We start from the raw sequence: 27,925 nt of genomic DNA, 5'->3' as shown, positions 1-27,925 counted from the left end.
AAGAAAACTCAAAAGCACGGAACGAATATGACAAAACAATAACCCACAAAACCCCAACCTAACCGACAGACAGATATACACCTACACTAATGACATAACAATAAACAGGTGCGCCTAGTAATGATGCAGAGGGAGGGGCGGTGGCATCAGAAAGCCGGTGACGCCGACTGCAGGAGCCCAGGCACACCAGCAGGGGGAGCCTCAGGAGAGGATACTGTGACACAAAGAGACTGGAATCCTCCAGGCCAACACATTATTACACATAAAAGATACATTATTTCACAAGAATCCTTAAAGGTGCACTCCAATCACATGACATGACTCATAACTTTGCAGCTGAAAAGTCTGACCTTGCAAACTAATCATTGGTTTAGAAGACAAAAAGTGGCATTCAATTCTAGCCAATGAAAACAACCTTTTGCACACCTGAACAGGACGGTAGCTTACGTTTGGGGGTGCTGTTATGTTTGTTTATCCAAATCAACCAAAGACAAAGGTGATGAGTCACTCTGAGATTGAATGGTCAGATTCATAAGCATTCATGTCATCTATATTTATGGATGGCTGTGGATGAAATGTATTGTGGTGTCATAATCAAAATCTGGAACAGTCAGCGTGTACTGACATCACATGCATTGAGAAATCACAGTGGAGGCTGTTAAAAGATATTCGAAACTTACGTGTGAAAAGGTTACATCACTTTAAGATCACCCTTCACCTGAGATCACCTTTTAAGATGATGTGATTTTGGAGGAGCTTGGCAATTTCAATATGGTGATCATTTGACTGGAGTGCACCTTTACTTTATAAGTACCTACCAATGATCCAGTGGGGATAAAGATTATAGTGGCTGGACCCTAAACACAAAGTAGATATTCCCTAAGCACTTGCCCTAAACACTGTCCTTCTGGGGAAGTCCCATGAAATCCAGATGCAGTTTGCATTTGTTATCTTAAGTGCTGGTCCAATTTACAAAATCTTCTCCCTCGTTCCTTTATTTAGCTTCCGGAGATGAGTGAACAACTTCACTCAATTGCAGGTAACATGATGCTCATTCAATGAAAATGTTCACACCGGTGGCCACAAAATGTCACATTTAATAAACATTTAATGAACAAGACTTAATTTATCTCATTTATCTGACTGTGGTGGGTAGCTAGTTAGTGAACTCCATAGCGTGTTAGCTAACTCTGATTATACCACTCTCTTGCTTGGGCTAGTTCACTTGCAAGTACACTCAGATGTGACTGTCTAATATATCAATCAAGGGCTAAGGGTGCAGAGCTTAGGGGCTGTCCACTTAGTGTTTAGAGTCTGGTCCAAGGAGTGACTGTTGCATTCTCACAAGTAGTTCTAGAAGAGGGCCCATCTTTTGACAAGCAGTTGAGGACCAATCCAAGCCACAAATTTTACAAGCATGAAGAAGATTCTGCAACAGGTAGAAAAATATACATGTAAGTTATATTAAAACACAGTATAAGAATGCACAGTTTGAATATACACTACCGTTCGCAAGTTTGGTGTAACTAAGAAATGTCCTTATTTTTGAAGAAAAGCTATTTTTTTGTCCATTAAAATATCCTCATATTAATCAGAAATACAGTGTAGACATTGTTAATGTTGTAAATTACTATTGCTGTTCTGAAACTTGTCACTTTTTTGGTTCTGAGAAATTAAGGCTATAACCAGAATTGAAAGAGGTGTGGATGCATCCCTGAGCAAGAGAACAAATACATTAGTGTCTAGTTTGAGAAACAGATGCCTCACAGATCCTCAACTGGCAGCTTTGTTAATTAGTACAGTCTCCAAAAGACCAGTTTCAACAACGAAGAGGCGACTACGGGATGCTGTCCTTCTAGGAATAGAGTGACAAGTTTCAGAAGAAGGTTCTTGAGCCTGTAATCAAACCCAAAAATGCTGATGCTGAAGATATTGTTGAACTAGTCTAAAGAAGGCCTGTTCAATTGCTTATTTAATTTAATTAGCACAACAGTTTTAATCAGTGCTAACATTATTGAAAAAGGGTTTTCTAATGATCAATTAGCCTTTTATATTCATTAACTTGGATTAGCAAACACAATGTGCCATTTGAACACAGGACTGATGGTTGCTGATAAAGGGTCTCTGTATGTCCATGTAGATATTCCATTGAAAATCAACTGTTTGCTGCAACAGTAGTCATTTACAACATTAACAATGTCTACACTGTATTTCTAAACAATATGATGTTATTTTGTTGGACAAAATTATTTGCTTTTCTTGTGAAAACAAGGATATTTCTAAGTGACTTTTGAACAGTAGTGTAGGTTCAAACATTGTTTCTGAATTCAATATCAGCATATTGAAAAACTCTTTGTTTAATTGGTCACTGTATATAAAATAAACATAAACATTGAATTCTCTTTGTTTTACTTATGGATCACTTGAAGATTTCCCAATCTGCATCAAGTTATTTTAACACATTGGTGGGGAGTTTACTTTACATGCTATGAAAAACACATTGGGTGTCTAGAAAAGCAATAATAAGTCCAAAGTTTATACAGTGGATATAAAAAGTCTACATACCCCTGTTTAAATGCCATGTTTTTGTGATGTAAAAGAATGAGACAAAGATAAATCATGTCAGAACGTTGTCCACCTATAATGTGAACAATTCAATTGAAAAACAAACTGAAATCTTTGAGGGGGAAAAATGAAAAATAAAAACCTTACAATAACCTGGTTGCATAAGTGTGCACACCCTCTTATAACTGGGGATGTGGCTGTGCTCAGAATTAACCAATTACATTCAAACTCATATTAAATTGAAGTAATTACACACCTGCCATCATTTAAAATGACTGATTAATCACAAATAAAGTTCAGCTGTTCTAGTAGGAATTTCCTGACATTTTCTTAGTTGCATCTCAGAGCAAAAGCCATGGCCCGCAGAGAGCTTCCAGAGCATCAGAGGGATCTCATTGTTGAAAGATATCAGTCAGGAGAAGGGTACAAAAGAATTTCCACAGCATTAGATATACCATGGAACACAGTGAAGACAGTCATCATCAAGTGGAGAAAATAAGGCACAACAGAGACATTACCAAGAACTGGACGTCCCTTCAAAATTGATGAAAAGACGAGAAGAAAACTGGTCAGGGAGGCTTCCAAGAGACCTATGGCAACATTAAAGAAACTGCAGGAATTTCTGGCAAGTACTGGCTGTGTGTGACAACAATCTCCCGTATTCTTCATATGAATGGGCTTTGGGGTAGGGTGGCAAGACGGAAGCCTTTTCTTACTAAGAAAAGCACATGGGAAAATGTATGGTCTGACAAAACCAAGGTTGAACTTTTTGCCATAATTCCAAAAGGTATGTTTGGCGCAAAAACAACACTGCACATCACCCAAAGAACACCATACCCACAGTGAAGCATGGTGGTGGCAGCATCATGCTTTCGATCTGTTTTTCTTCAGCTGGAACCGGGGCCTTAGTGAGGGTGGAGGGAATTATGAACAGTCCCAAATACCAGGCAATTTTGGCACAAAACCTTCAGGCGTCCGTTAGAAAGATTAAGATGAAGAGGAAATTAACCTTTCAGCACAACAACAACCCAAAGCACACATCCAAATCCACAAAAGCATGGCTTCACCAGAAGAAGATAAACGTTTTGGAACGACCCAGCCAGAGCCCAGACCTGAATCCAATTGAACATATGTGAGGTGATCTGAAAAGGGCTGTGCACAGGAGATGTCCTCGCAATCTGATTTGGAGCGCTTTTGCAAAGAAGAATGGGCAATTATTGCCACTGTGCCATGCTAATAGACTCCTACCCATAAAAAAGCCTGAGTGCTGTAGTAAAATCAAAAGGTGCTTCAACAAAGTATTAGTTTAAGGGTGTGCACACTTATGCAACCAGGTTATTGTTTTTATTTAATTTTTTCCACTCAAAGATTTCAGTTTGTTTTTCAATTGAACTGTTGATGTTATAGGTTGCATTAAAAGTTCTGACACGATTTATCTTTGTCTCATTCTTTTACATCACATGAACATGGCATTTTAACAGGGGTGTGTAGACTTTTTATATCCACTGTATTAATACAAACCATATTTGTATCAGTTTAAAAGAAGGCTACTGGTAGTTCATAATGCATGACAGGCCAATACTAGATGAATTGTGTACAATTCTGAACTCATTTTCAGGTTCATTTTATCCAGAATTCTACTAGTTAAAAGTGAGTAGGTTTGTTACACAGTATATGTCCATACTGTCCAATTAAGAAAGCCATTTTAGACTGGCTGATTTTTAGTTTATATTTCTTTAGTCCTATTATGGCCCAGGATTCAAACCTAAAACCTTCCTGATCTTTAATTGTATCTCTATGAAAGCAGTAACTGTTTATGGAACAATGCTTAAAATTATAATGATAATACAAAAAGGTGGGGAAATTCAGACTGATGACAAATTAAAGGAAAAAACGAAATAAATGAGTGGAGGAAAATAATGAATGACAATGCTTCCATACAGGTGAACTGCATGATACAATTAACATCTGATCAGTTGACCTCAATTTTGGATCAAGATGGCAAGAGCTAAATTATATTTAAAAAAAAGAGTAACGTAAATGCAAAAAGCACAAACAATGATCCACACCATGGTGTGAACAAACTCAATTTAATTAGGATTCTTAATTGGAGGCCACGCGGGGCAGCTGCCAGGTCCTGACTATTGCCCCTAGACCAACATATAGAGGGCTAGGGGCCTCCCTATAGCCAGGACCTGACACCGATCCACAGGGCACGAGGAGTAGGTAAAAGGTTTCATGAGTATGAAGAAATATGAAACATATGCTACTGTATGACCTTCAAAATCACCAGGTCTTAACTGAATTGAACATCCATTGTGAATGTTGGACTGACGTGTACAGTGTTCTCTAACACCATTATCAAAACACCAACTAATGCAATATCTTTGGGAAGAATGGTGTTCCATTCCTCTGGTTGAGTTCATGAGACTTGCAGAATCAATGCCGAGGCACATTTAAGCTGTTCTGGCAGCTCGTGGCTGAACATCTTACTCAGACACTATGTTGATTTTTCCTTTAATTTGTCATCCGTCTCTATGTTGCAAGCAGACTATACAATGTATTCCATTTAGAAGCTGCTCTTTTCCAAAGTAACATACAGGATATATTTGCATTTTGGTGGTCCCAAAACTCAAACCCACAATCCTCACATTGCAGTCACTATTCTCTAGTCTACCAAGTGAGCTACAGAGGAGTTTGATCTTACCCAGGTCCTGCACAAGAGGAGGTTCATAGGTTCTGAGAGCTACGCAGAAGGCAGATGTAGACATTCTTCCTCCTGCTTGTACTGCTCCAATCAAAATTCTCATTTGTTCCTGAGTGGTAGAACCCTTAGAGATTTTTTCATACATTTCGTCCTGGATCATATCATGCAGAAGCAGATCATCTGCTATGGCATCCACCATTTTCACCCTCTGAATAAGAGCATTTCTGTTCTTTTTCACAAATGCTACATCAGAGAGCTGGTTCAGTTCAGTCCCAGCATCTGTGATTGATGTCAGAAAATAAAATGCAAGGTCAGTATTATGACAAGATCATATAATTGATCTAATTGATTTTAGCAGCCCCGCATTGTAGGAATTACTTTAATATGTAACAAACTTGTAAACTGCAATTATTTTCAGTATGAACATATCAGCAGTGCTTTTATGTTGAATATCACCATATCCCAGTGCTATTGGTCCTTGATGACTCGAGACCACGTTCAGTGTCAATGTATGAGAAGTTCCATTTGCTGAACATCAGAAACTGTACAATAGGGGCAGTTATGAATGCATTAATAGTTCAGTAGAGTAGCTGTTTGCAAGGGCTTTGAGGTCAGGGATGGTGAGAGGCGTTTCCGCAACCGACTTTCAGTCCAATGGTAGCGAGTTCGGTTGCAGCAAGAGGCGAGACATGTTTTTGTTGGGAAATTGTGTTGTTTAGACAGGCATTTTCTGTTTTGTAACCTAACCCTAACCTTTCTCCTAACCCTAACGCCAGTACGGTCATGCCTAACCTTAATCCTAACGGTTAACATTAAATGTTATACGTAACCAGGCATTTTTCATTTTCAATCGATTATGTTTTGGACCAACATATTAGTGAAACATTAAGGAGCAACGTAATAGCAAGTCACTAAGGACCAATAGCACTGGGGATATGTTGATAGCGATCGTAATTGCACCGATTTATGTTCTTATTGAACGTAACTCCTGAGAGGTACGGTTGGATTTCATGCGATTCAAAATATAAGAGAACCTTAAGAGTTTTTTTTTAAATAATGAAATCTGAATACTGTTTTAATATATGGGGACAAGGTTAATAAAAATAAGTAATTTTACTGACCTGTTGGAACTTGACACTCCGACCCTCTCAGATCGTTACTCTCGCTGTCGAAGAGCGCAGGTTGCAAATTCAGGGGGTCAGGATCAATGGGTGCTGTGATCTTCACCATTGTTTAGCAAATATTGATGGCATGTCATGGGAGATAGAAAGAATAAAATATGTGATTTGGTTGTTTCTTATGACTGGTAAAAGGAATCTGCATTCACAAGTTCAGGTCACCATGAGGATAGCCTGTCACAGTTCCATGAGAAAAAGCAAAAAGCCACAGAGCATGGGAGTAGGGAAAGACAAGATTACCAAATTGAGACTCAGTCATCGTGGGCAAAATGTAATCCTCGTAAAGAGAGCTAAACACCTCTTTGTTAATGAACAGTTATGTTTGTCTGGTCTTGTGAGAGGTTATATTACAGTTTTAAACAGTAGCCAATAGGTTATTGGAGCATAATTTAGACCTATGACAGGGCCCTACAAAAACTATTTAGCAAATCCTATGGAACATTCCAATAGAAATAGCTTTGGATTTCAGTTACAGTGCCGTGCCCTACATGGGAATAGTACTGGAAGAGTAAAGATGAAATAGTTATTTTTGTGGATACTCAAGGCACATGAAAATATGTTTTTAAAGAATATCAGGCAAAAGCACAGACTGTCACAATTTCTTCCTGGCAATTCTAACCCCCATTTCATGCATATGTAAGTATTGAGACAATTCAAGTTAAAACAAATGTAAGATTTATAAAAGCTGGTATTTCGTTGCTATTCCTGTGCATGCAATGACTAACATCAGTGCATCTTTGACCAATTTACTCCCCCAAACGTATGGTATCATTCTTTGAGATGCTTTGCCAAGCTTTTACTCAGGCATTTGGAGCTACTGCTGGTGAGTTTCTGACTTCAGTCTCCGCTTCAGAAAGTAAAATGCTTGTTGAATCAGAATTAAAGATTGACTATGGCCAGTCAAAACCACAGAACTCCAATAACTACATTGTTTCAATGACAGTGTGTTTTGGATAATTGTCCTGTTGCATTGTAAAGCGCTGCCCAATGAGTCTGCTGGCATTTTTTTTGTATTTTGGCAGCCAAGATGTTGGTGCAAACTTCTGTATTAATTCTGCTGCTGCTGTCATAAATTACATCATGTCAGCTGAATTCTAATATGAATTTCAATATTAGGTGCTGGTCAGAGGTTTGCATCTTTCAGTGTAGCCTTAAGTTCTGCTGCCAAAGTCCAGCACATTTTGAACTGTTGACTTGGTTATGTCTAATTACAGTTTCAAATTGAGTTTCTGACTTCAGTCTCCTGCTTCTTTCCATTCCCCGACTGTTTGTTTCATCATCCATTCTGCTTGCTATATATATATACATACATACAGGTGCTGGTCATATAATTAGAATATCATCAAAAAGTTGATTTATTTCAGTAATTCCATTCAAAAAGTGAAACTTGTATATTACATTCATTCGTTACACACAGACTGATATATTTCAAATTTTTATTTATTTGAATTGTTATGATTATACCTGACAACTAATGAAAATCCCAAATTCAGTATCTCTGAAAATTAGAATATTACTTAATACCAATACAAAAAAAGGATTTTTAGAAATGTTGGCCAACTGAAAAGTCCTGTTGGAAAATAAAATCTGCATCTCCATAAACTTGGTCATCAGCAGGAAGCATGAAGTGCTCTAAAACTTCCTGGTAGATGGCTCTGTTGACTTTGGACCTCAGAAAACCCAGTGGACCAACACTAGTAAATGACATGGCATCCCAAACCATCACTGACTGTGGAAACTTTACACTGTACAAGCAACGTGGATTCTGCGCCTCTCCTCTCTTCCTCCAGACTCTGGGACCTTGATTTCCAAAGGAAATGCAAAATTTACTTTCATCAGAGAACATAACTTTGGACCACTCAGCAGCAGTCCAGTCCTTTTTGTCTTTAGCCCAGGCGAGACGCTTCTGATGCTGTGTCTTGTTCAAGAGTGGCTTGACACAAGAAATGCGACAGCTGAAACCCATGTCTTGCATACGTCTGTGCGTGGTGGTTCTTGAAGCACTGACTCCAGCTGCAGTCCACTCTTTGTGAATCTCCCCCACATTTTTGAATGGGTTTTGTTTCACAATCCTCTCCAGGGTGCGGTTATCCCTATTGCTTGTACACTTTTTTCTACCACATCTTTTCCTTCCCTTTGCCTCTCTATTAATGTGCTTGGACACAGAGCTCTGTGAACAGCCAGTCTCTTTAGCTATGACCTTTTGTGTCTTTCCCTACTTGTGCAAGGTGTCAATGGTCGTCTTTTGGAGAGACCATTTAAAGGTGTTTTGAGTTAATTAGCTGATTCGAGTGTGGCACCAGGTGTCTTCAATATTGAACCTATTCACAATATTCAAATTTTCTGAGATACAGAATTTGGGGTTTTCATTAGTTGTCAGTTATAATCATCAAAATTAAAAGAAATAAACACTCGAAATATATCAGTCTGTGTGGAATGAATGTATACATTATACAAGTTTCACTTTTTGAATATATATATATATATATACATATGTATATGTGTTTTACTTTAACTTCTGTAGTCTACTTCTGTAGACTTTTCTGTGGTTTACATTTTCTTTCAGATACATAGCCTCTATTAAGCGGTATTTAGTTATTCAATCATAACATTTGATTTGATAATTCATTTTTTACTAATATTTACAAAATAAAACCAATATTAAGTTACAATAATAGATTTTCAGTGCTGCAAAAGAAAAAGGTAATTTTACAGAATTTCAGTGTACCGTTTGTAATCTAGTAATATCATTAAATTGGTTTAGGGTTTTGAAAACCTTTGCCAGGCACTGTATGTATGGTTGTTTGTCATGAGAGTTATGTTAAGGAGAAATCATTGTTGGCCACTGAATGAGAAATAGCATGCCAAGGCAATCCTGCTACATAGGATGAAATACTCTTAGCCTAAATTCCTATGATTGAGATGTGAAGGTTGTTAACTCTCGACCAACATACCTGCACATGCTTCTTTCCATTCCCCGACATGGACTGAAATGCAGTAGTTGTTGGCTGTGGATCCAATATAGAAGTGAACGGCACTGTACTAGAGCAATCCATCAACTTCTTAATCTTGTTATAATCCTCAGTGACATCATCTGCATTAAAAAAGGGATTCGGGAGAAATTATGACAGGAGTCAAATGTAGCTAAACATTTAATTGTTATAGTTTGCAAACTTAGCATTTTTCTTTTTTTAAGATATATTTGTTTTTTAATGCTTCTTTGGGTGGACAGATAGTGGTGATTAAAAGGAGGAGAGTGAAAAGAGCAGTGGGTCGTGCATGACCCCATGCTGCTGCAGTATATGTACACTGGAGGCAGTGGCCTAGAACACTGTACCATTCCACACCTTGGAATGGTACAGTGTTGAGTTCAGACTAGTGCTTGGTACAGTGTTGAGTTCGGACAACTTGTTGAGTTCGGACTAGTGCTTGATTTGATTTACGGCCAGCCACCACCCTCAAATAGTGTTTTTTCCCCTTTACTCTTATCAGACTGAAACTTTACAATATGGAAGTATTCATATATATATATATATACATTCAAAATCCAGCAGCTGTGATGGTATGGGGGTGCATTTGTGCACAAGGCTTGGGTGACTTGCGCATCTTTGAAGGCACCATTGATGCTGAACAATATAAACAGGGTTAGAAGCAAAATATGCTGCCATCAAGACAAAGTATTTTTCAGGGAAGGCCTTGCACATTTCAGCAAGACCATGCCAAACCACATTCTGCATGTATCACTACAGAATGGCTCCTTAGTAAGAGAGTTCGGGTGCTAAACTGGCCTGCCTGCAGTCCAGACCTGTCCACTATTGAAAACATTTGGCAATCCTATATCAAGTAAGAATGGGAATACATTTAAATTTCAAAACTACTGCAACTGGTCTCCTCAGTTCTCAAATGCATACGGATTATTGATAGAAGAAGAGGAGATGCAACAAAGTGCTAAAAATGCCCCTATGGCAACTTTCTTTAAATGTGTTGCTCGCATCAAATTCAGAATTTTTGATGCGAGACCACGTTTGCGACCAACAATATTTGAAATATTATCTTTGTACTATTTTCAATTGAATATAGGGATAAATGATTGGCTCATACAAACCCGATTCCAAAAAAGTTGGGTCACAGTACAAATTGTGAGTAAAAAAGGAATGGAATAATTGACAAATCTCATAAACTTATATTTTATTCACAATAGAATATAGATAACATATTGAATGTTGAAAGTGAGAAATTATGTTATGTCATGCCAAATATTGGCTCATTTTGGATTTCATGAGAGCTACGCATTCCAAAAAAGTTGGGACAGGTAGCAAAAAGAGGCCGGAAAAGTACAGATAAGGAACAGCTGGAGGACCAATTTGCAACTTATTATGTCGATTGGCAACATGATTGGGTATAAAAAGAGCCTCTCAGAGTGGCAGTGTCTCTCAGAAGTCAAGATGTGCAGAGGATCACCAATTCCCCCAATGCTGCAGCGAAAAATAGTGGAGCAATATTAGAAAGGAGTTTCTCAGAGAAAAATTGCTAAGTTTTTGAAGTTATCATCATCTACAGTGCATAATATCATCCAAAGAATCAGAGAATCTGGAACAATCTCTGTGCCTAAGGGTCATGGCCGGAAAACCTTACTGGATGCCCGTGATCTTCGGGCCCTCAGACGGGAAATACAGGAATGATACTGTAATGGAAATCACAACATGGGCTCAGGAATACTTCCAGAAAACATTGTCGGTGAACACAATCCACCGTGCCATTCGCCGTTGCCGGCTAAAACTCTATAGGTAAAAAAAGAAGCCGTATCTAAACAGGATCCAGAAGCGCAGGCGTTTTCTCTGGGCCAAGGATCATTTAAAATGGACTGTGGTAAAGTGGAAAAGTGTTCTGTGGTCAGACAAATCAAAATTTGAAGTTCATTTTGGAAAACTGGGACGCCATGTCATCCGGACTAAAGAGGACAAGGACAACCCAAGTTGTTATGAGTGCGTGTGGCATGGGCAGTCTACACATCTGGAAAGGCACCACCAATGCTGACAGTTATATCCAAGTTCTAAAACAACATATGCTCCCATCCAGACGTCGTCTCTTTCAGGGAAGACCTTGCATTTTCCAACATGACAATGCCAGCCCAGATACTACATCAATTACAATGTCATGGCTGCATAGATGAAAGGATCCGGTTACTGAAATGGCCAGCCTGCAGTCCAGATCTTTCACCCATAGAAAACATTTGACGCATCATAAAGAGGAAGATGCGACAAAGAAACTTGAGCAACTTGTCTCCTCAGTCCCCAGACGTTTGCAGTCTTTTATAAAAAGAATAAGGGATGCCACACAATGGTAAACATTGCCTTGTCCCAACTTTTTTAGATGTGCTGATGCCATGAAATATAAAATCAATTTATTTTTCCCTTAAAGTGATAAATTTTCTCAGATTAAACAGTTCATATGTCATCTATATTCTATTGTGAATAAAATATAAGTTTATGAGATTTGTAAATTATTCCTTTTTTACTCACAATTTGTACAGTTTCCCAACTTTTTTGGAATCGGGTTTGTATAGATATAAATGTTTATTTATATATTACACATTATATTTATTTAACTATAGAAAGCAAGAGGCAAAATGTCCTTAAATATCTGCTAATCTGCATACGTCTTTCAACACATTATTTTGGCGCAGAATGTTTTTGGTTTTCTTTTGTGATAAGACACCCAATGGTAAAACCTTTTCATATGTATGACAGATTAATATTTTGCCTATATTTTCAGATAAAATGACACTTAAAATCAAAATGAGACAAGAAAGATAAAAAGCCTCTGTATATTTCTGGCTTTAAGACCAAACAACCTGTGTGTGGAATATTGTGAATGTACTTTTGTTGAAAATTGTCTGGCACAAGGGAAACATCATTTTGAGAAAATGACCGATGAAGAAAGGTTAATGCAAATAGAATGTATTTTCCAGAAATTAGAATGTGATTGAATATAGTGATTGAAATATGAAACATGCTAACAATAACAAAATGCATGCTAGGTGTAGTTGCCAGAGTTTAGATTGCATTATATAAATAAAGTATTTATATGAATTATTTTCAAGCTAATTGAAATTTTTTTTTTGCAAAATATCCCAAAATTAAGAATTTAAGAAATTGATGCAAAATCACTCTTTTTAACTGTGGTGCCTGGTCTTAGTTGTATGGAACAGGTAAAGAAATGCAGTTCTTTCATTTACCTGGGAAGATTAAGCTGTCAGGTGTCTTGAGTGAGATCTCAATGGATCTTTCTAGTTTAGACTGCAGCTGCATCACAATGAAGTTCTAATGTGGAAAACAAAATATTATGTAGTAAGCTTTCATCATGACTCAGCAATTAACAGAAATAAGTTAACATTTAAAAAAATACTATAACAAGATAAAAGAAAAACCCACACAATTGTTTCCAATAACAAGATGAGAACTCCAAAGACGTCACCTAAACGCTCATCATTCAGTCAACCAATTATTTATTTGTTCCTTTGTGGGCACATCTGAAACTAGAACAAGATGCATCCTATAAAAGGCACACCAACTACAGTGAGGGAAAAAAGTAGTTGATCCCCTGCTGATTTTGTAGATTTGCCAACTGACAATGAAATGATAAGTCTATAACTTTAATGGTAGGTTTATTTGAACAGTGAGAAACAGAAAAATAACAAAATCCAGAAAAACGCATGTCAAAAATGTTATAAATTGATTTGCAGAGAAGAAGGTCATGTGGTCTGATGAGACAAAAATAAAGCTTTTTGGTCTAAACTCCAATCGCCGTGTTTGGAGGAAGAAGAAGGATGAGTACAACCCCAAGAACACCATCCCAACCTTGAAGCATGGAGGTGGAAATATCAATCTTTGGGGATGCTTTTCTGCAAAGGGGACTGGACAACTGCACCGTATTGAGGGGAGGATGGATGGGGCCATGTATCGCGAGATCTTGGCCAACAACCTCCTTCCCTCAGTAAGAGCATTGAAGATTGGTCGTGCCTGGGTCTTCCAACATGACAACGACCCGAAACACACAGCCAGGGCAACTAAGAAGTGGCTCCGTAAGAAGCATCTCAAGGTCCTGGAGTGGCCTAGCCAGTATCCAGACCTGAACCCAATCGAAAATCTTTGGAGGGAGCTGAAATTCTGTATTGCCCAGCAACAGCCCCAAAACCTGAAGGATCTGGAGAAGGTCTTTATGGAGGAATGGGCCAAAATCCCCACTGCAGTGTGTGCAAACCTGGTCAAGAACTACAGGAAACTTATGATCTCTGTAATTGCAAACAAAGGTTTCTGTACTAAATATTAAGTTCTGCTTTTCTGATGTATCAAATACTTAAGTCATGCAATAAAATGCAAATTAATTTCTTAAAAATCATACAAAGTGATTTTCTGGATTCCGTTACCCACAGTTGAAGAGTACTTATGATAAAAAATTACAGACTCCTACATGCTTTGTAAACGGGAAAACCTGCTAAATCGGCAGTGTATCAAATACTTGTGCTCCCCACTTTATATATGTACATGTTAACATTAATTAATCAAGACACTGATACACTGCATACTGCTTCCACATTATCTTCATCCATGTATTTATCCCTATTCTCACAGAAACTCTGTATAATGTATGGCTCCTCCTTAAGTTCGCACAGAAACATCTTACTGCAGCTGCCACCTGAATCTTGGTCAGTTACACCTGAAAACCAGACACATCCAAATCTTTTGCCAACATCTGTTTCAGTCGTGTTGTTAAAACTCTCTACAAAGTCATCAACATGAATCTCAAAAAAATAATCAAGGCAGGAATGTCTTCTTTGACACGAGTAATCCACTTCACACCCGATACACGCTTTGCTGAGCATGGCGGCAATGACAACTTTTCAGGATCTTACACAATGTTGCTTTGATGATCATTAAAACCAAGGGTGAGACAGTTGTCCGTTTCATTACTCTTGTCAATATTTGGCAGGTATGTTAAATTAAGAGGTCTTAGCTCAGCGCCAAACCAGTCAAGCCAATGGTAGTTTCTTGGTGGGTAAGATGACTGAGTCAAGGCATTTGGGTATGGATCAGCATAGCCGGATTCTGCGTTGTCATCCAAGGTGTCACACAGCCAATCTATCAGCTTAGGTTTTTAAAATTATTTTAATTCTGTTTGGTTGTATTCTTGAGACATGTTTTACCAAGTCTGTCGGCTGCTTAATAGTCACAGGTCGACTGTGTTTTTTGTGCTGTGTTGAGGATTGTGTTAGCTTAAGGCGGGGCTTCATGGTTGTGCAGTTAGGTCTGGAAATATTTGGACACTAACACAATTTTCATAATTTTGGCTCTGTATGCCAACCCAATGGATTTGAAATGAAACAACTGAGATGCAATTGAATTGCAGACTTTCAGCTTTAATTCAAGGGGTAGAAAATATTGTATGAATCATTTTCATACACAGTCCCCTAATTTCAGAGACGCATATGTACAGGTGCTGGTCATATAATTAGAATATCATCAAAAAGTTGATTTATTTCAGTAATTCCATTCAAAAAGTGAAACTTGTATAATGTATACATTCATTCCACACAGACTGATATATTTCGAGTGTTTATTTCTTTTAATTTTGATGATTATAACTGACAACTAATGAAAACCCCAAATTCAGTATCTCAGAAAATTAGAATATTACTAAATACCAATGCAAAAAAAATATTTTTAAAAATGTTGGCCAACTGAAAAGTATGAACATGAAAAGTATGAGAATGTACAGCACTCAATATTTAGTTGGGGCTCCTTTTGCCTGAAGTACTGCAGCAATGCGGTACATAAATCAAAAAAAGAGCGATCGTATATTTACTACTGCTATTGAATGAAGGGGTAACCATTTTTGCACTCAAGTTTTTGTTAAGTGGACCACTTTTGTTAAATAAACAATGAAAATATCATATACTTTCTTTGTGCCCTTTATTTGGAAAAACTGGGGTTTAAATACGAATTTTATGAATCTTCTAGAAATATTATGATAATCTCTGTAGGGTTCACATACTTTTTAGCAGCAGTTTATATACTGGCATTTCACAATGGTACTTCATTTGAATGCCAACATACTATAATGTGTCAAACCTTCAGTTTGGTTAAACGGACCAGCATATCGTCCTTTGCCTTCCGGAAAATATTTACATTCTTCACGTGCTGATGTATCTCATCTTTCATCCTTTTTAGAGAATCTTTTCCTGTATGCAGTGATGCCCCTAAAACAGTCATATTGTTTGCATTATCATTTACATGTTTTAGTACATTCTAAACATTTTGGTCTCTAATGATTCTCATTATTTTTTATTTCAGAACTTACTTCTGTAGCATGAATGCATAGAGTCCATGATTGACTTGGTTAGAGTGAAGTAGATTTCTTTCTTTTTCTTGCGAAGTTCACAGATTAATTCTGCCTTCAACTCCCTCTCCTTCAAAATAAAAAGTAGGTTTCAAGAAGCCCTGACGTTTCAGTTTTGAGGTTCAGGTAAAACTACAAACATATGTTTCTTTACCCGAAAAGCAGTCTATTTCCTGGATAAAACCTTTCTCCATTATTTTTGGTTCTGTATAAAAGGTATCTTTAAAATGCTAACCATTAATGTTGTATTTCCTGATTTTTGAGAAAAGCTTACCTCCATCTTAAGGAATCTCAGATGCAGTGACCATCTCGGGTGGTCCCTAATCAAGCTGGTTGCTTCAAGGGTGAAGTTCTCAATCTGCTCCCTTATTGGGCCCCATTTGTCATTTCTGAAACACAGTATTTTCATATCAGAATTATGGTTACAAGACTAGATTGTACCTTATCATTACATGTGGATGGAAGTTTTTTTTTAATTATTGAATGTTTTTTGATTAAATAACTTACGGAAAAAAGTATTTAAACTCTTCATCAATGGAACTCCGCATACATGAGGCTAGACTCTCATTTAGGTTTATTTCCTTTCCTCTGTTCTTCTTCCTTTTTGGTTTGTAAATGCCATCATGCTTGCAGAGGGACTTTACTACTTTATGATATCCACCATGTTTTTTCCCCCTCTAAAAAAAGGGAAATACTTCAAATGTTGTAACAGAACATCTTTGGAAATCTAGCCTGGCTGAGGATCTCTTCAGTGGCCACTTTTCACATACCCAATGAGACAATTTCTGCATGAGCCAATTTGTGCTATCAACAGATCAATGTTTAAATCAAGACTCAACTATTACTTCCTTTAAATATTACAACTACTATTATGTTTAAAAAAGAATGAGGATAAATGTCAAGATTCTTGGCATACTCAATGATTGGCTTTTTTCTGGATACTCATTCTCAGTGAAGTGAGCAGTCTTTAAAGATTGGTGCATGTTTGGTATGTAAAGTGGCCAACAATCTAAATCTCAGATCTGTGGTAAGTGGTGGTGGCCATTAATATAGCTGTAGTTTCTTAATTTTTAAGCTCCTCTGGTGTTAGCACAATTAGCTCATACAGATGTGTGATGGCAGGAATGAGTCTATTGTTTTTATTTGTCCTTAGCTTACAGGTGAAATCACTTTATTAATTAATTTCTCGTGTGAATCTTCTGACTGTTGAACTCCTTGTGAGAGGCAGCGGTCAAAAACCTCCCAAGATTCGTCCATAGAATCACCAATGGATTTAAGGTTGTCCTTCAGCTTCTTTTCCAAAATCTGGCACAACTCTTTGCTGTCTGTCTGGAATCCAACTCCACATAGTTAGTATTGTAAACAGGTATTTACATAAAAAAGAGGAAGACTTCTATTATATGGAAAGTACAATACCATGTTGCTGTTTTTTGCTCCTTGGATCAAAGACAGTATCCCATATGCTCCAGAAATATAATCGGAAGTTCTTGTGTGATGACCATTGAGATTTCTGAGAAATTCCTGAAGGTGAGGTATTTCTGTAATATATCAGTAAAAATTACATCAGTGTCCTTTTGATATCATTCTCACAAATGACACTGACTTTATTTTGATTGATTATGGCTTTATAAACATTGATATGTTTTATTATCCTGTTTCAGGTGCTTTAGTGTTTTATAACCTACAGTGCCTTTTTATTAAATGTTAATGTTTTATTAAACCTTAATAAGGATTTAACCTTGTTTTTGCATGTGATCTGATGTGATAATTGGAATGGACTACCATTGCAATTAGAGATTACTGTTTGCCATTTACATTGACCTACCTCCCTGAACCAATAAGCACACATCTAAGAAGTTAAAAGTGGGTGAGGAACACAGATAAGGGCATTGATAGCATGATCAGAAAGCTTAGCAACAAATGCTCTAAACCAAACCTGCTACCTGCAGTACTAGGCTAAGTTGATCGTATCCTGCCCAAGTGAATAAAACAGAGTTTATCCACCAGCTGACAATCGACCACCGGAATAGACAACCAAAATAGTTGTCTTGTACCATGCTCACCATCATAAATGTGAATTCCCTGCAGCTTCAGTGAGTTTGCCCAGTGTCGTTTGGCCCAAGTCATTAATTGCATTCCTCTTGTCATCCCTGCCAGCTGTCACACCCTGGGTTCCTACAATGCTGGCAAACCTGATGACTTGACAGTATCACCACGCACTAAATAAAGACAATGAGAGTGACCTATGGAATTGCATGACCCAGATGAATGGACCAATGAAATGAGAGATCAAAAAAACTGGCTTTCTTACTAAATCTAGTTTATGGTTTATGGTTAGCCGTACCTGTGCAGTTTTATATTTTACTTAAGGTATTTTAATTTTAAAAAATTTATATTTTTTATGGAGAAGAGCCATCCCAGTGATAAACCTTTTCATGAGTACGTTTCAAATATTACCCACAAGAGTGAGTTTTTTGCATGTGATTTCAGTACTCATTCTAGAATGTGATAATGAAGTCACAAAACATTTAATCCACAGCTTTCCAGAAACACCAAACGGCTTAGTTATGCATATAATTTCTGATTTTGATTATATTAGCAAACTACAGTGAGGGAAATTTTTTATTCATTTTGTACGTTTGCCTACTGACAAAGAAATTATCAGTCTATAATTTAAAAATTGCAATCACAGAGGTCAGGTGTGCATAATTATTAGGTAGCTTCATGACCTGAGGTAAAATGGGCCAAAAAAGAGATTTAACTGACACTGAAAAGTCCTAAATTGTAAAATGCCATTCAGACGGATGCAACACCCTAGCTAAACAATTGATGCGTGACCACTGGACACTCAAACGTTTTGTTGCGAATAGTCAACTGGGGTGAAAATATTTATGGGGAAGAAAATATGCAAATCAACTGGAAAAAACTTGAGAATAATTAAACATGAAGCTACTAGGAACCCATTATCCTCCAGTGCCACCATATTCCAGAACTGCAACCTACCTGGTGGGTCCAGAAGTACAAAGTGTCAAGTGCTCAGAGACATGGCCAAGGTCAACACCGCTGAAAGAAGACCACCACTGAATAAGATTCACAAGCTGAAGTGCATAGATTGGGCAAAGAAATACCTGAAGACAGACTTTTCAAAGGTTTTATGGATGGGTCTGTGGGCATAAATAATGGACCTTTTCAACCCGAAAAGGTCCAAAAAAGGTCCACCTCAACTCCCATACCAACTGCCAGTTTCTGGAAAATATTTTCTTCAAGCAGTGGTACAGATAGAAGTCCTCAGCATTTAAGAAGGCCATGTTCTTTATGCAGAACAATGCTCCATCACATGCATCCAAGTACTCCACTGCTTGGCTAGCAAGCAAGGGGCTTCAAAGATGCACGAATAATGAACTGGCCCCCTTGCTTACCTGACGTAAATCCAATTGAGAACTTGTGGACCCTTATCAAATGTGAGATTTGCAGTCAGGGAAGACAATACACCTCTATGAACAGCATTTGGGAGGCTGTGGTTGCTGCTTCAGCGAAAGTTGATCATGAACAGATCAAGAAACTGACAGACTGCATGAATGGAAGGCTTATGGCAGTTATTGAAAAGAAGGATGGCTATTTTGGTCACTGAATATTTTTGAAAGGCCAGAAATGTTATTTAATTTGTGTTGTGTGTTACTTATTTGTTGCACTTAAAAATTTAGAATAAACATATGAGTTGGAAAAATTACTTTTGCAATTTAGTTGCCAAATAATTCTGCACAATAATTGTTGCCTAATAATAACACTTATGTATTCCCCTGAGAAAGTTCAAAACTCATTTTTCCTTTGTTAAACATTCAGGTTTGAGGTTCAGTTATATTTTGGATTGACTGAGAGCACTGTGCTTGTTCTACAATAAAATTAATCTGGAGGAACACGATTTGCCTAATAATTCTGCATGTAGTGAAAAAAAAACAAAAAACTGATGACAGTCTTAGCAGATCAAACAAATGTGTAGAACAAATGCAAGCACTTCAAGTGATAAACAAAAACTATATGTTATGATGTGAACCATATTCAACTGGTATGTATACACCAAAACTAGTCTAATACAAAATATGAATTGTAATTATTATTATTGGAAAGTGAATTTCTATGATTCTCATGGTAAATAGATATCAATGTCACAGGCAAAACATTACGTAGCCATGTAAATTCCTTGCTAGTTGCTAGATTTACATTTTAAATGACATTTACATCTATCTAGTAGACTTTGTGCATTGATTTAGCTAGGTGGAAAAATAATCTAAAAGGTTTGTTATCACATCAAAAACTGAGGTACGAGAAACCAACCGTGCTTGGCCGTGTCTTTCTTCCTCTGCATCACTATGAGTTAAAACCGGTTGAAACGCTGACACTGCGTGTTCCAGAATCTACTCAGATTGGATAAAATGTGAAAATGTTACATTCACGATGCATTCAGTTCATTGGAAGAAAAGGTCTTTGATCATTTTAATATGTATTTGCATTTATCCTAACACCTTTACCTAGAGTAATTAAATGTGAAGCGTATGACTTACTGTAATGTTTGGAACACTCTAGATTTTTACAGTTTGACATTGTATTGTTTTGATATTGTCAATTTATTGTCTACTATACTTTCACAGGCTTTGGCTAGTTGGCTAAAATAACTCTTGGCTGAAAAGAAGTTGCAGTTTGCCGGGGCAACTGAGGACATGGTCTTGATATGGAGTCTGACCCCAGTGGATTTTTGGATTCCTCTCCTAGTTGGAACTCTGCTGAGTTTGAGTACCTGATTAAATCAGCTGATGAATGAAGGAGAGCCAACCCCTCTTATGGTGAAAAGAGGCGTCGCCAAAATGACCACCACAGCCCTACCCCGGTTCCAGCTTCAGGAAAAGAGCCCCAAAGCATGATGCTGCCATCACCATGCTTCACTGTGGATATAGTGTTCTTTGGGTGATGTGCAGTGTTGTTTTTGCCAAAAAGTTCAACCTTGGTTTCATCAGACCATAACACATTTTCCCACGTGCTTTTGGGGGACTTGATGTTTGTTTTTGCAAACTTCAGCCGGGCTTGGATGTTTTTCTTTGTATGTAAAGGCTTCCGTCTTGCCACCCTACCCCATACTCCATTCATCTGAAGAATAGGGGACATTGTTGTCACATGTAGCACACAGCCAGTACTTGCCAGAAATTCCTGCAGTTCCTTTAACCTTTTCACGCATGAGTTTCAAATATTCCTTACCGACCCCCCAGCGTGAGTTTTTTTGCACGTGACTTCAGTACTCTGCAGCATTTGAATTCACGCCAGCATTTGAACAGTCACCTTGCTAGGTAAGGAACACTACATGCATTGCATTGCAAGCTTCTCTCGTTGACTCGAATTCTAAGAGCTGCAAAAGTTGGTTGATTTATAACTGTAGCTAGCTAGAAAACGTCAGCTAACCGCTAGCAAACGTCAGCTGCCCGCTAGCAAACGTCAGCTGCCCGCTAGCTAACAAATCGTGACCAGTTATTCAGTGCAGTGAAAATGAATAAACTATATAAAATGCATACAACGGGGAACGTAACTTCTAGAAAGTTTTTGCAATGGTTTTGATCGGTAGTAGTCGCTAATATAATTTGTTTTTGTGCATTAGTGTTGGCTGTCTGTTGGTACGTAAGTAACGCTTCTTGTCCTGATTTGAATGCTTTCTACCTGGTTAATATCATAGTATGGTCTTGAAAAGATTACAATCAGGAAATAAAGTTATAAACACTGTTTGAGCTAAATGTGAGTAAATAATTGCGCGGTTTTACCAGCCATTGTTACGTTACTTGTAGCTAGGTATGCTAATGGTGCGTTCTAAACATGACGTTCTAATCACACCAGTGTGATCGTACGCTCCAGGGACCACTCTAGATTGATCACACCAGTGTGATCGTACGCGCCAAAGGGTTAATGTTGCTGTAGGTCTCTTGGAAGCCTCCCTGACCATTTCATCCATTTTGGAGGGACGTCCAGTTCTTGGTAGTCTCTGTTGTGCCATGTTTTCTCCACTTGATGATGACTGTCTTCACTGTGTTCCATGGTATATCTAATGCTGTGGAAATTATTTTGTACCCTTCTCCTGACTGATATCTTTCAACAATGAGATCCCTCTGATGCTTTGGAAGCTCTCTGCAGACCATGGCTTTTGCTCTGAGATGCTTCTAAAAAAATGCCAGGAAAATCCTACTAGAACAGCTGATCTTTATTTGAGATTAATCAGAGTCACTTTAAAGGATGGCAGGTGAGTAATGACTTCTATTTAACATTAGTTTCATTGTGATTGGTTAAATCTGAACACACCCACATCCCCAGTTATAAGAGGGTGTGCACACTTATGCAACCAGTTTATTGTAAGGTTTTTATTTTAAATTATTCCCCCTCGAAGATTTCAGTTTGTTTTTCAATTGAATTGTTCACATTATGGGTCACATTAAAAGTGGAAAAAGATCTGACATGATTTATCTTTGTCTCACTCTTTTACATCACAAAAACCTGACATTTTAACTTTGCTGTTTTAAGTAATGTGTCCCACTATTTTAGTATTGATTAATATACGTAACATATTTCCTTGTAACCCTGTTAAATTGTTTGTAAACTTTAAAGAACGTTCTGTTGCTACATCGCTGTGAGGGTACATACAAGCATTTTCTTGTTGAACATGTTTATACTACTTTGACAATTGTACATCTGTTTATATGTACACATTCATTGTAAAATACTTTATTTTTTGCATTAAAAAAAATAAAAGCATATTACTGGTATATGCTGTGGCTGAATAAACATGAAGGGATAGGAAAATGAATGGGGGGATAAGGAGGGGGGGTTCAAAGGGGGGAAATATCCTAATGTCTTTACTGGTGGACACATTAAAAGTCAAGGTCTGGAATCATTGCCAATCACAATCTATCCTCTATTGATGTTAATACCTCACAGCAGTGGGTGGGTTGTAACAATGCTGAGGTTTGTGTGTCGCGATATGTCCAAATGCCCAGTGGTGGGGTTTCGTTAAAAGTTGGGAAGAGTAGAAGAATATCATATGCTGGAGCTTTTGCCAGTCAGGATTCTAACTGTTCTTGACTGTTGATAGTTCCTTTGCAGTTCCTCTTCCTGAAAAGTCGCAACATAAACCGTCTTTGGTGTGTTGAGTAATTAAAGACTGTAGCTCTCACAACTGGCCTGAAATTGGCAACCTTCGTAAGAGGTGTCAAGGACTACGAAACAGGGGTATTTGGCACAGTGTGAGGGCTGGGGGGGCAGTGGATCAAACCATTGTGAGGCAAAGGGGCGGGGGGTTGCAACTTTTTGAAACTTAAAAACTTGCTATTAGCACAAGTGATTCTAATATTATTGAAATTACATAGATTTTGTGTTTACAGTTATATTTTTGGAGGGACAAATCTTAGATTTTCCAGGATGGGAACTGCCCCTTCAGTATATACGCCTATTACTCTGGGAGTAGTAAGGTATATCTGACCAAAGATTAGCAAATCTGTCGGGAAGAGAAGAAAATGTAAATGACCGTCCGGTCTCAGAGTTACTCATCTTATTACCTTTCTTAATCTTTTGGTTAATAAACAAACAAGCAGCGCCCACAAACGGGTAACATAACTTCTAGAAAGTTTTTACACAATGATTTTGACCGGTCGCCAGCTCTCCCAGGATATGGTAAAATGTTCTAGTCGCTTATATCACACATTTATGTGTCAGACATATTATGTGTATTTTAGAAAAAAATGACTGCTAGTGTTGACACGTAAGTAACCCTTATTTTCCCGATTTTAATACTTGCTACTTCGTTAATATCACAGTGTAGATCTTCCAAAAATTTAGGAAATAAATTTATAAACATTTTGTGAGCTAAATGTGAGTAATTAAAAGCACAACCTGACCAGTGGTTGTTGCATTAACTGTTCTAATGGTGTGTTCTAATCACAATGGTATAACCATACGCTTCAGGGACCACTCTAGCCAGATCACACTGTGTGATTGTTTGGTCAAAGGGTTAATACATGTGGTTATTGTTCTACTTCAAATAAAGGCTGTTGATTACACCTTTGCTCAACTCTGAGGTTGTTTGTCTTTAGATCTTAGAGGAAATAACCCAAGCTTGGGACATCAACACTGATCCTATTAGTAATCCATATTCCAAATTTGGAGTTGGCCATTGCAGTTGTGCTCAAAGATTTGCCTACCCTTGGAGAATTGGTACTTTATAGCTCCCGAATAATTAAGAGACCACTGCACCTTTTTTCTTTCCTTTCCAAAAATTTGAAAAGGAACCTTTTGAGTGAGGAAAAGTAGCGTTCAATTTGCAGTTGTCTCTTAATTTTAACCTTTCTGTTCCTTACTCAAAACCTTCCTTTTCGACTTTTGTGGAAAGGAAAGAAAAAGATGAGGTGGTCTCTTTATTTTTTACTTTGTTGCCATGTTTGGTTTTATGATTGTGCCATCCTGTTATGACCTACTGGAATAAAATAAAAATGTGTTTTGCCTGCTCACTCAGGTTCTCTCTACAAATGGTATATACATCTCCGGAAAAGAAATGAGACCACTGCACCTTTTTCTTTCCTTTCCAGAAAAGTCGAAAAATAAGGTTTTGAGTGAGGAACAGAAATGTTAAAATTAAGAGACCACCAAAAATGTAACTCTACTTTCCTCACTCAAAATGAAAGGAAAAGGTGCAGTGGTATCCTAATTTCTTCCGGAGATGTATGTACCATTTGTAGAGAAAACATGAGTGAGCAGGCAAAACAAATTTCTTTCATTTCCTATGGGATTCATATTCAACTGTAGGTCATAACAGGATATAACAGAAAATAAAATGAACTGACACCCTGTTAAAAAGTCTGCATATACTTCGTTCTTAATAAACCAGAACTTTCACCTTTTTCAGCTGTAACCACTGAAGGGTCAATTGGCCTTGTGCTTAGGGTCGTTGTCATGCTGGAAAGTCCAAGACCGTCCCATAAGCAGCTTTCAAGGCAGAAGAATGCAAATTGTCTGACAACATTCTGATAACATGCTGCATTAATCTTGTCATAAATGTTCACAAGATTCCACGTGCCTTTAGAGCCCACACACCCCCAAAACATCAGTGAGCCACCACCATGCTTCACAGTGGAGATGGTATTCTGTTCACTATAGGCCTTGTTGACCCCTCTCCAAACGTAGCGCTTATGGTTGTGACCATAAAGCTCTATTGTGGTCTCGTCACTCAAAATTACAGTGTGCCAGAAGCAGTAAGGCGTGTCAAGGTGTTGTTGGGCATATTGTAACCAGGCTTTTTGTGGCATTGGCGCAGAAAGGCTTCTTTCTGAAAACTTGACAATGCAGCTCATTTTTGTTCAAGTATCATCGTATTGTGCTCTTTGAAACAATCACACTGTCTTTTTCCAGAGCAGCTTGAATTTCTTCTGATTTTTAGCCATCAGTTTGAGTAAGACCATTAACCCAAAAATAGTGTTGTCACAAAACCGGTATTAACAGAAACCATCTAGAACATGCCAATAAAACCAATCTTATTTCCTACTCTGTTTCCCTAGATTCCTTAGTAAAAAACATTTGTTGCAAGGGTTGCTTGCCGTCGGTAGGGCCAATACATACAGTTCAAAACATTTGATTTAAAACTAAAACATTCATTACTTATTAAGTCTCCATGTAAAAGTTGTCAAGCAAAATATTTAAACAGTATTTTTTGCAGATTAAAAGGTACAGTTTTCATTAATCTAATAAAAATCCAGTTTGTCATGTTTCCATACATTTTCAACTTGTTTTGGCATAAAATCTGCATTATATGTCAAGTGTCTTTATACAAAGCAGTTTGTTATATTTAACATCTTGGACCAAATGTCTCACACCAATACTAAAAGAAATACAATGCACTTTATTATGCAACAGGCTAACTCATTAAATTAACGGGGTAGTGAGTACTAAAACATCTATAAACATAAGTAGAACTTGAATAATAAAAGTGTTAGTAACTCATATGTCAATTATATTTCATTTCACTCAGTGAAGACAATTAACAAATATTAGGTTATTGAGTAAACAAGTTAATTTATTTGTGTTCTGGTAATATGAAATTAGCACTTTTGCAAATTTATTACAATGCAATTTTGTCTTTTAATTATAATTGTTAAATAGTAGTAAGACAGGTTAATATTTGAGTAAAATACACTGTGAGGTTCTTTGTCTGCCTGTTCTGTTGTTTTCCTTTTCGAGTTTTCACCCTATGTTCCTGTATTTTCGGTTTTTATTTGTTATTTTCTATTACCTTGAACCTTGTAAAACACTGGTATAAAAGAAAATGTAACTATTTTTTGATAGACCGCAGTTATTGTCACCTACGTTAATAGTTATTGTATCAATGTCATTCATGAATGAAAAACAAATGTTTTTGTGCCATGAAATGAAATTGGTCTTTCAGTGAAAATGTCATCTTCAGTTTCGCTAGCAATTGCTCAATTCTCATGACTATTCCAAGTAGTAAGTTAGTAGATATAAGTAAGCACATTACTGGCTAATAGGCTCTTAATATGGCCAGTGGCAAAAGCCATATAGGTCATAGATGCTATTTGTGGTGGTGGTAAACTTAAGAAACGTCAGTTTAACACAATGCTTAATGGTGTCTAGTGACTAGGCAAATGTATAACATGCCGGGGTAGGGGTTAAAGACGCAATCTCTCATGTGGGTGAGTCTAGAGAGGTCAACAATACATTACTTTTAATTGCTGGCCAGCTGAACTAGGCTTGCCTGGTTACTATTCTGGTTTGATTATTAGATTAGATAACATTTTGTCATTGAACAGTACAAGTACAGTACAACGAAATGGAGTAAGCATCTAACCAGAAATGCATATTGAAGTGGGCAGAACATTTACAAGTACTACGTATAATTTTAGTACTGTATAACTATTGTTAAATTGTCAAGAATAGGAATAAGCCTCAACATAATTGACATAATTGGCACATTATTCCCCTTACGATGTGTTGCAAATGGGATTTAAACCCTGCTTGTAGAGGAAAGGAACATGTTCAGCTGACGCACCTGTTTCTTCTTTTTCCAAATGCTTTCTCTTTCTGTACTCCTTGGAACTTACAGTAAACACTTTGAAGAAGTCCTTTACCCCACTGAAGTGTTTCTGAAACAAATGTATGAGACAATGACAAGAAATTACACATTCAAAATGTTCAGGCTCTAAGGTTGAATGTTAATTGTGCTTGGGCAATAAGAACACTACTGAGAAATACCAGATAAGATAGAAAGGTCTTACCTTATCATACATTTTATAAATTGATTTGCATTTTAATGAGTGAAATAAGTATTCAACCCCTCTGCAAAACATGACTTAGTACTTCGTGGCAAAATCCTTGTTGGCAACTGCAGAGGTCAGACGTTTCTTGTAATTGGCCACTAGGTTTGCACACATCTAAGGAGGGATCCTCTTTGCAGATCTTCTCCAAGTCATTAAGGTTTTGAGGCTGATGTTTGGTAACTCAAAACTTCAGCTCCCTCCACAGATTTTCTATGGTATTAAGGTCTGGCTAGGCCACACAAGGACCCTAACGTGCTTCTTCTTGAGCCACTCCTTTGTTGCCTTGGCTGTGTGTTTTGGGTCATTGTCATGCTGGAATACCCATCCATGAGCCATTTTCAATGCCTTGGCTGAGGGAAGGAGGTTCTCACCCAAGATTTGCCGGTACATGGCCTATTCCTTTATCACTTTGATTCCGTGAAGTTGTTCGGTCACCTTAGCAGAAAAACACACCAAAAGCATAATGTTTCCACCTCCATGTTTGACGGTGGGGATGGTGTTCTTGGGGTCATAGGCAGCATTCCTCTCCTCCAAACACAGCAAGTTGAGTTGATGCCAAAGAGCTTGATTTTGGTCTCATCTGACCGCAACACTGTCACCCAGTTCTCCTCTGAATTTTTCAGATGTTCATTGGCGAACTTCAGACGGGCCTGTACATGTGCTTTCTTGAGCAGGGGGTCCTTGCGGGCGCTGCAGGATTGCAGTCCTTCCCGGCATAGTGTGTT

The 27,925-nt window shown here is 37.7% G+C and overlaps 1 protein-coding gene across 3 annotated transcripts in view; it reads right to left on the bottom strand.

Annotated features, from left to right (window-relative positions):
• Positions 1–4,852: 4,852 nt before the first annotated feature.
• The window catches only part of LOC105009533 (nuclear GTPase SLIP-GC), a 56,648-nt gene continuing 33,575 nt past the window's right edge, over positions 4,853–27,925 (bottom strand). For all 3 annotated transcript variants that reach the window (XM_034295198.1, XM_034295199.1, XM_034295200.1), the window contains 11 exons: positions 26,933–27,026; positions 17,266–17,387; positions 17,008–17,178; positions 16,357–16,526; positions 16,124–16,238; positions 15,811–15,919; positions 15,582–15,709; positions 12,689–12,773; positions 9,405–9,544; positions 6,394–6,493; positions 4,853–5,551 (listed from right to left, as the gene is read on the bottom strand). In XM_034295198.1, the coding sequence (XP_034151089.1) occupies positions 5,091–5,551; positions 6,394–6,493; positions 9,405–9,544; positions 12,689–12,773; positions 15,582–15,709; positions 15,811–15,919; positions 16,124–16,238; positions 16,357–16,526; positions 17,008–17,178; positions 17,266–17,387; positions 26,933–27,026 (1,695 nt within the window). In that variant the 3' untranslated portion in view covers positions 4,853–5,090. The remainder of the gene's footprint in view (positions 5,552–6,393; positions 6,494–9,404; positions 9,545–12,688; positions 12,774–15,581; positions 15,710–15,810; positions 15,920–16,123; positions 16,239–16,356; positions 16,527–17,007; positions 17,179–17,265; positions 17,388–26,932; positions 27,027–27,925) is intronic.

Source organism: Esox lucius, chromosome 11 (assembly GCF_011004845.1).
Source record: "Esox lucius isolate fEsoLuc1 chromosome 11, fEsoLuc1.pri, whole genome shotgun sequence".
NCBI lineage: Eukaryota > Metazoa > Chordata > Actinopteri > Esociformes > Esocidae > Esox > Esox lucius.
Note: the sequence above shows the minus strand (reverse complement) of the source record. Positions and strands in the feature narration are given on the sequence as shown.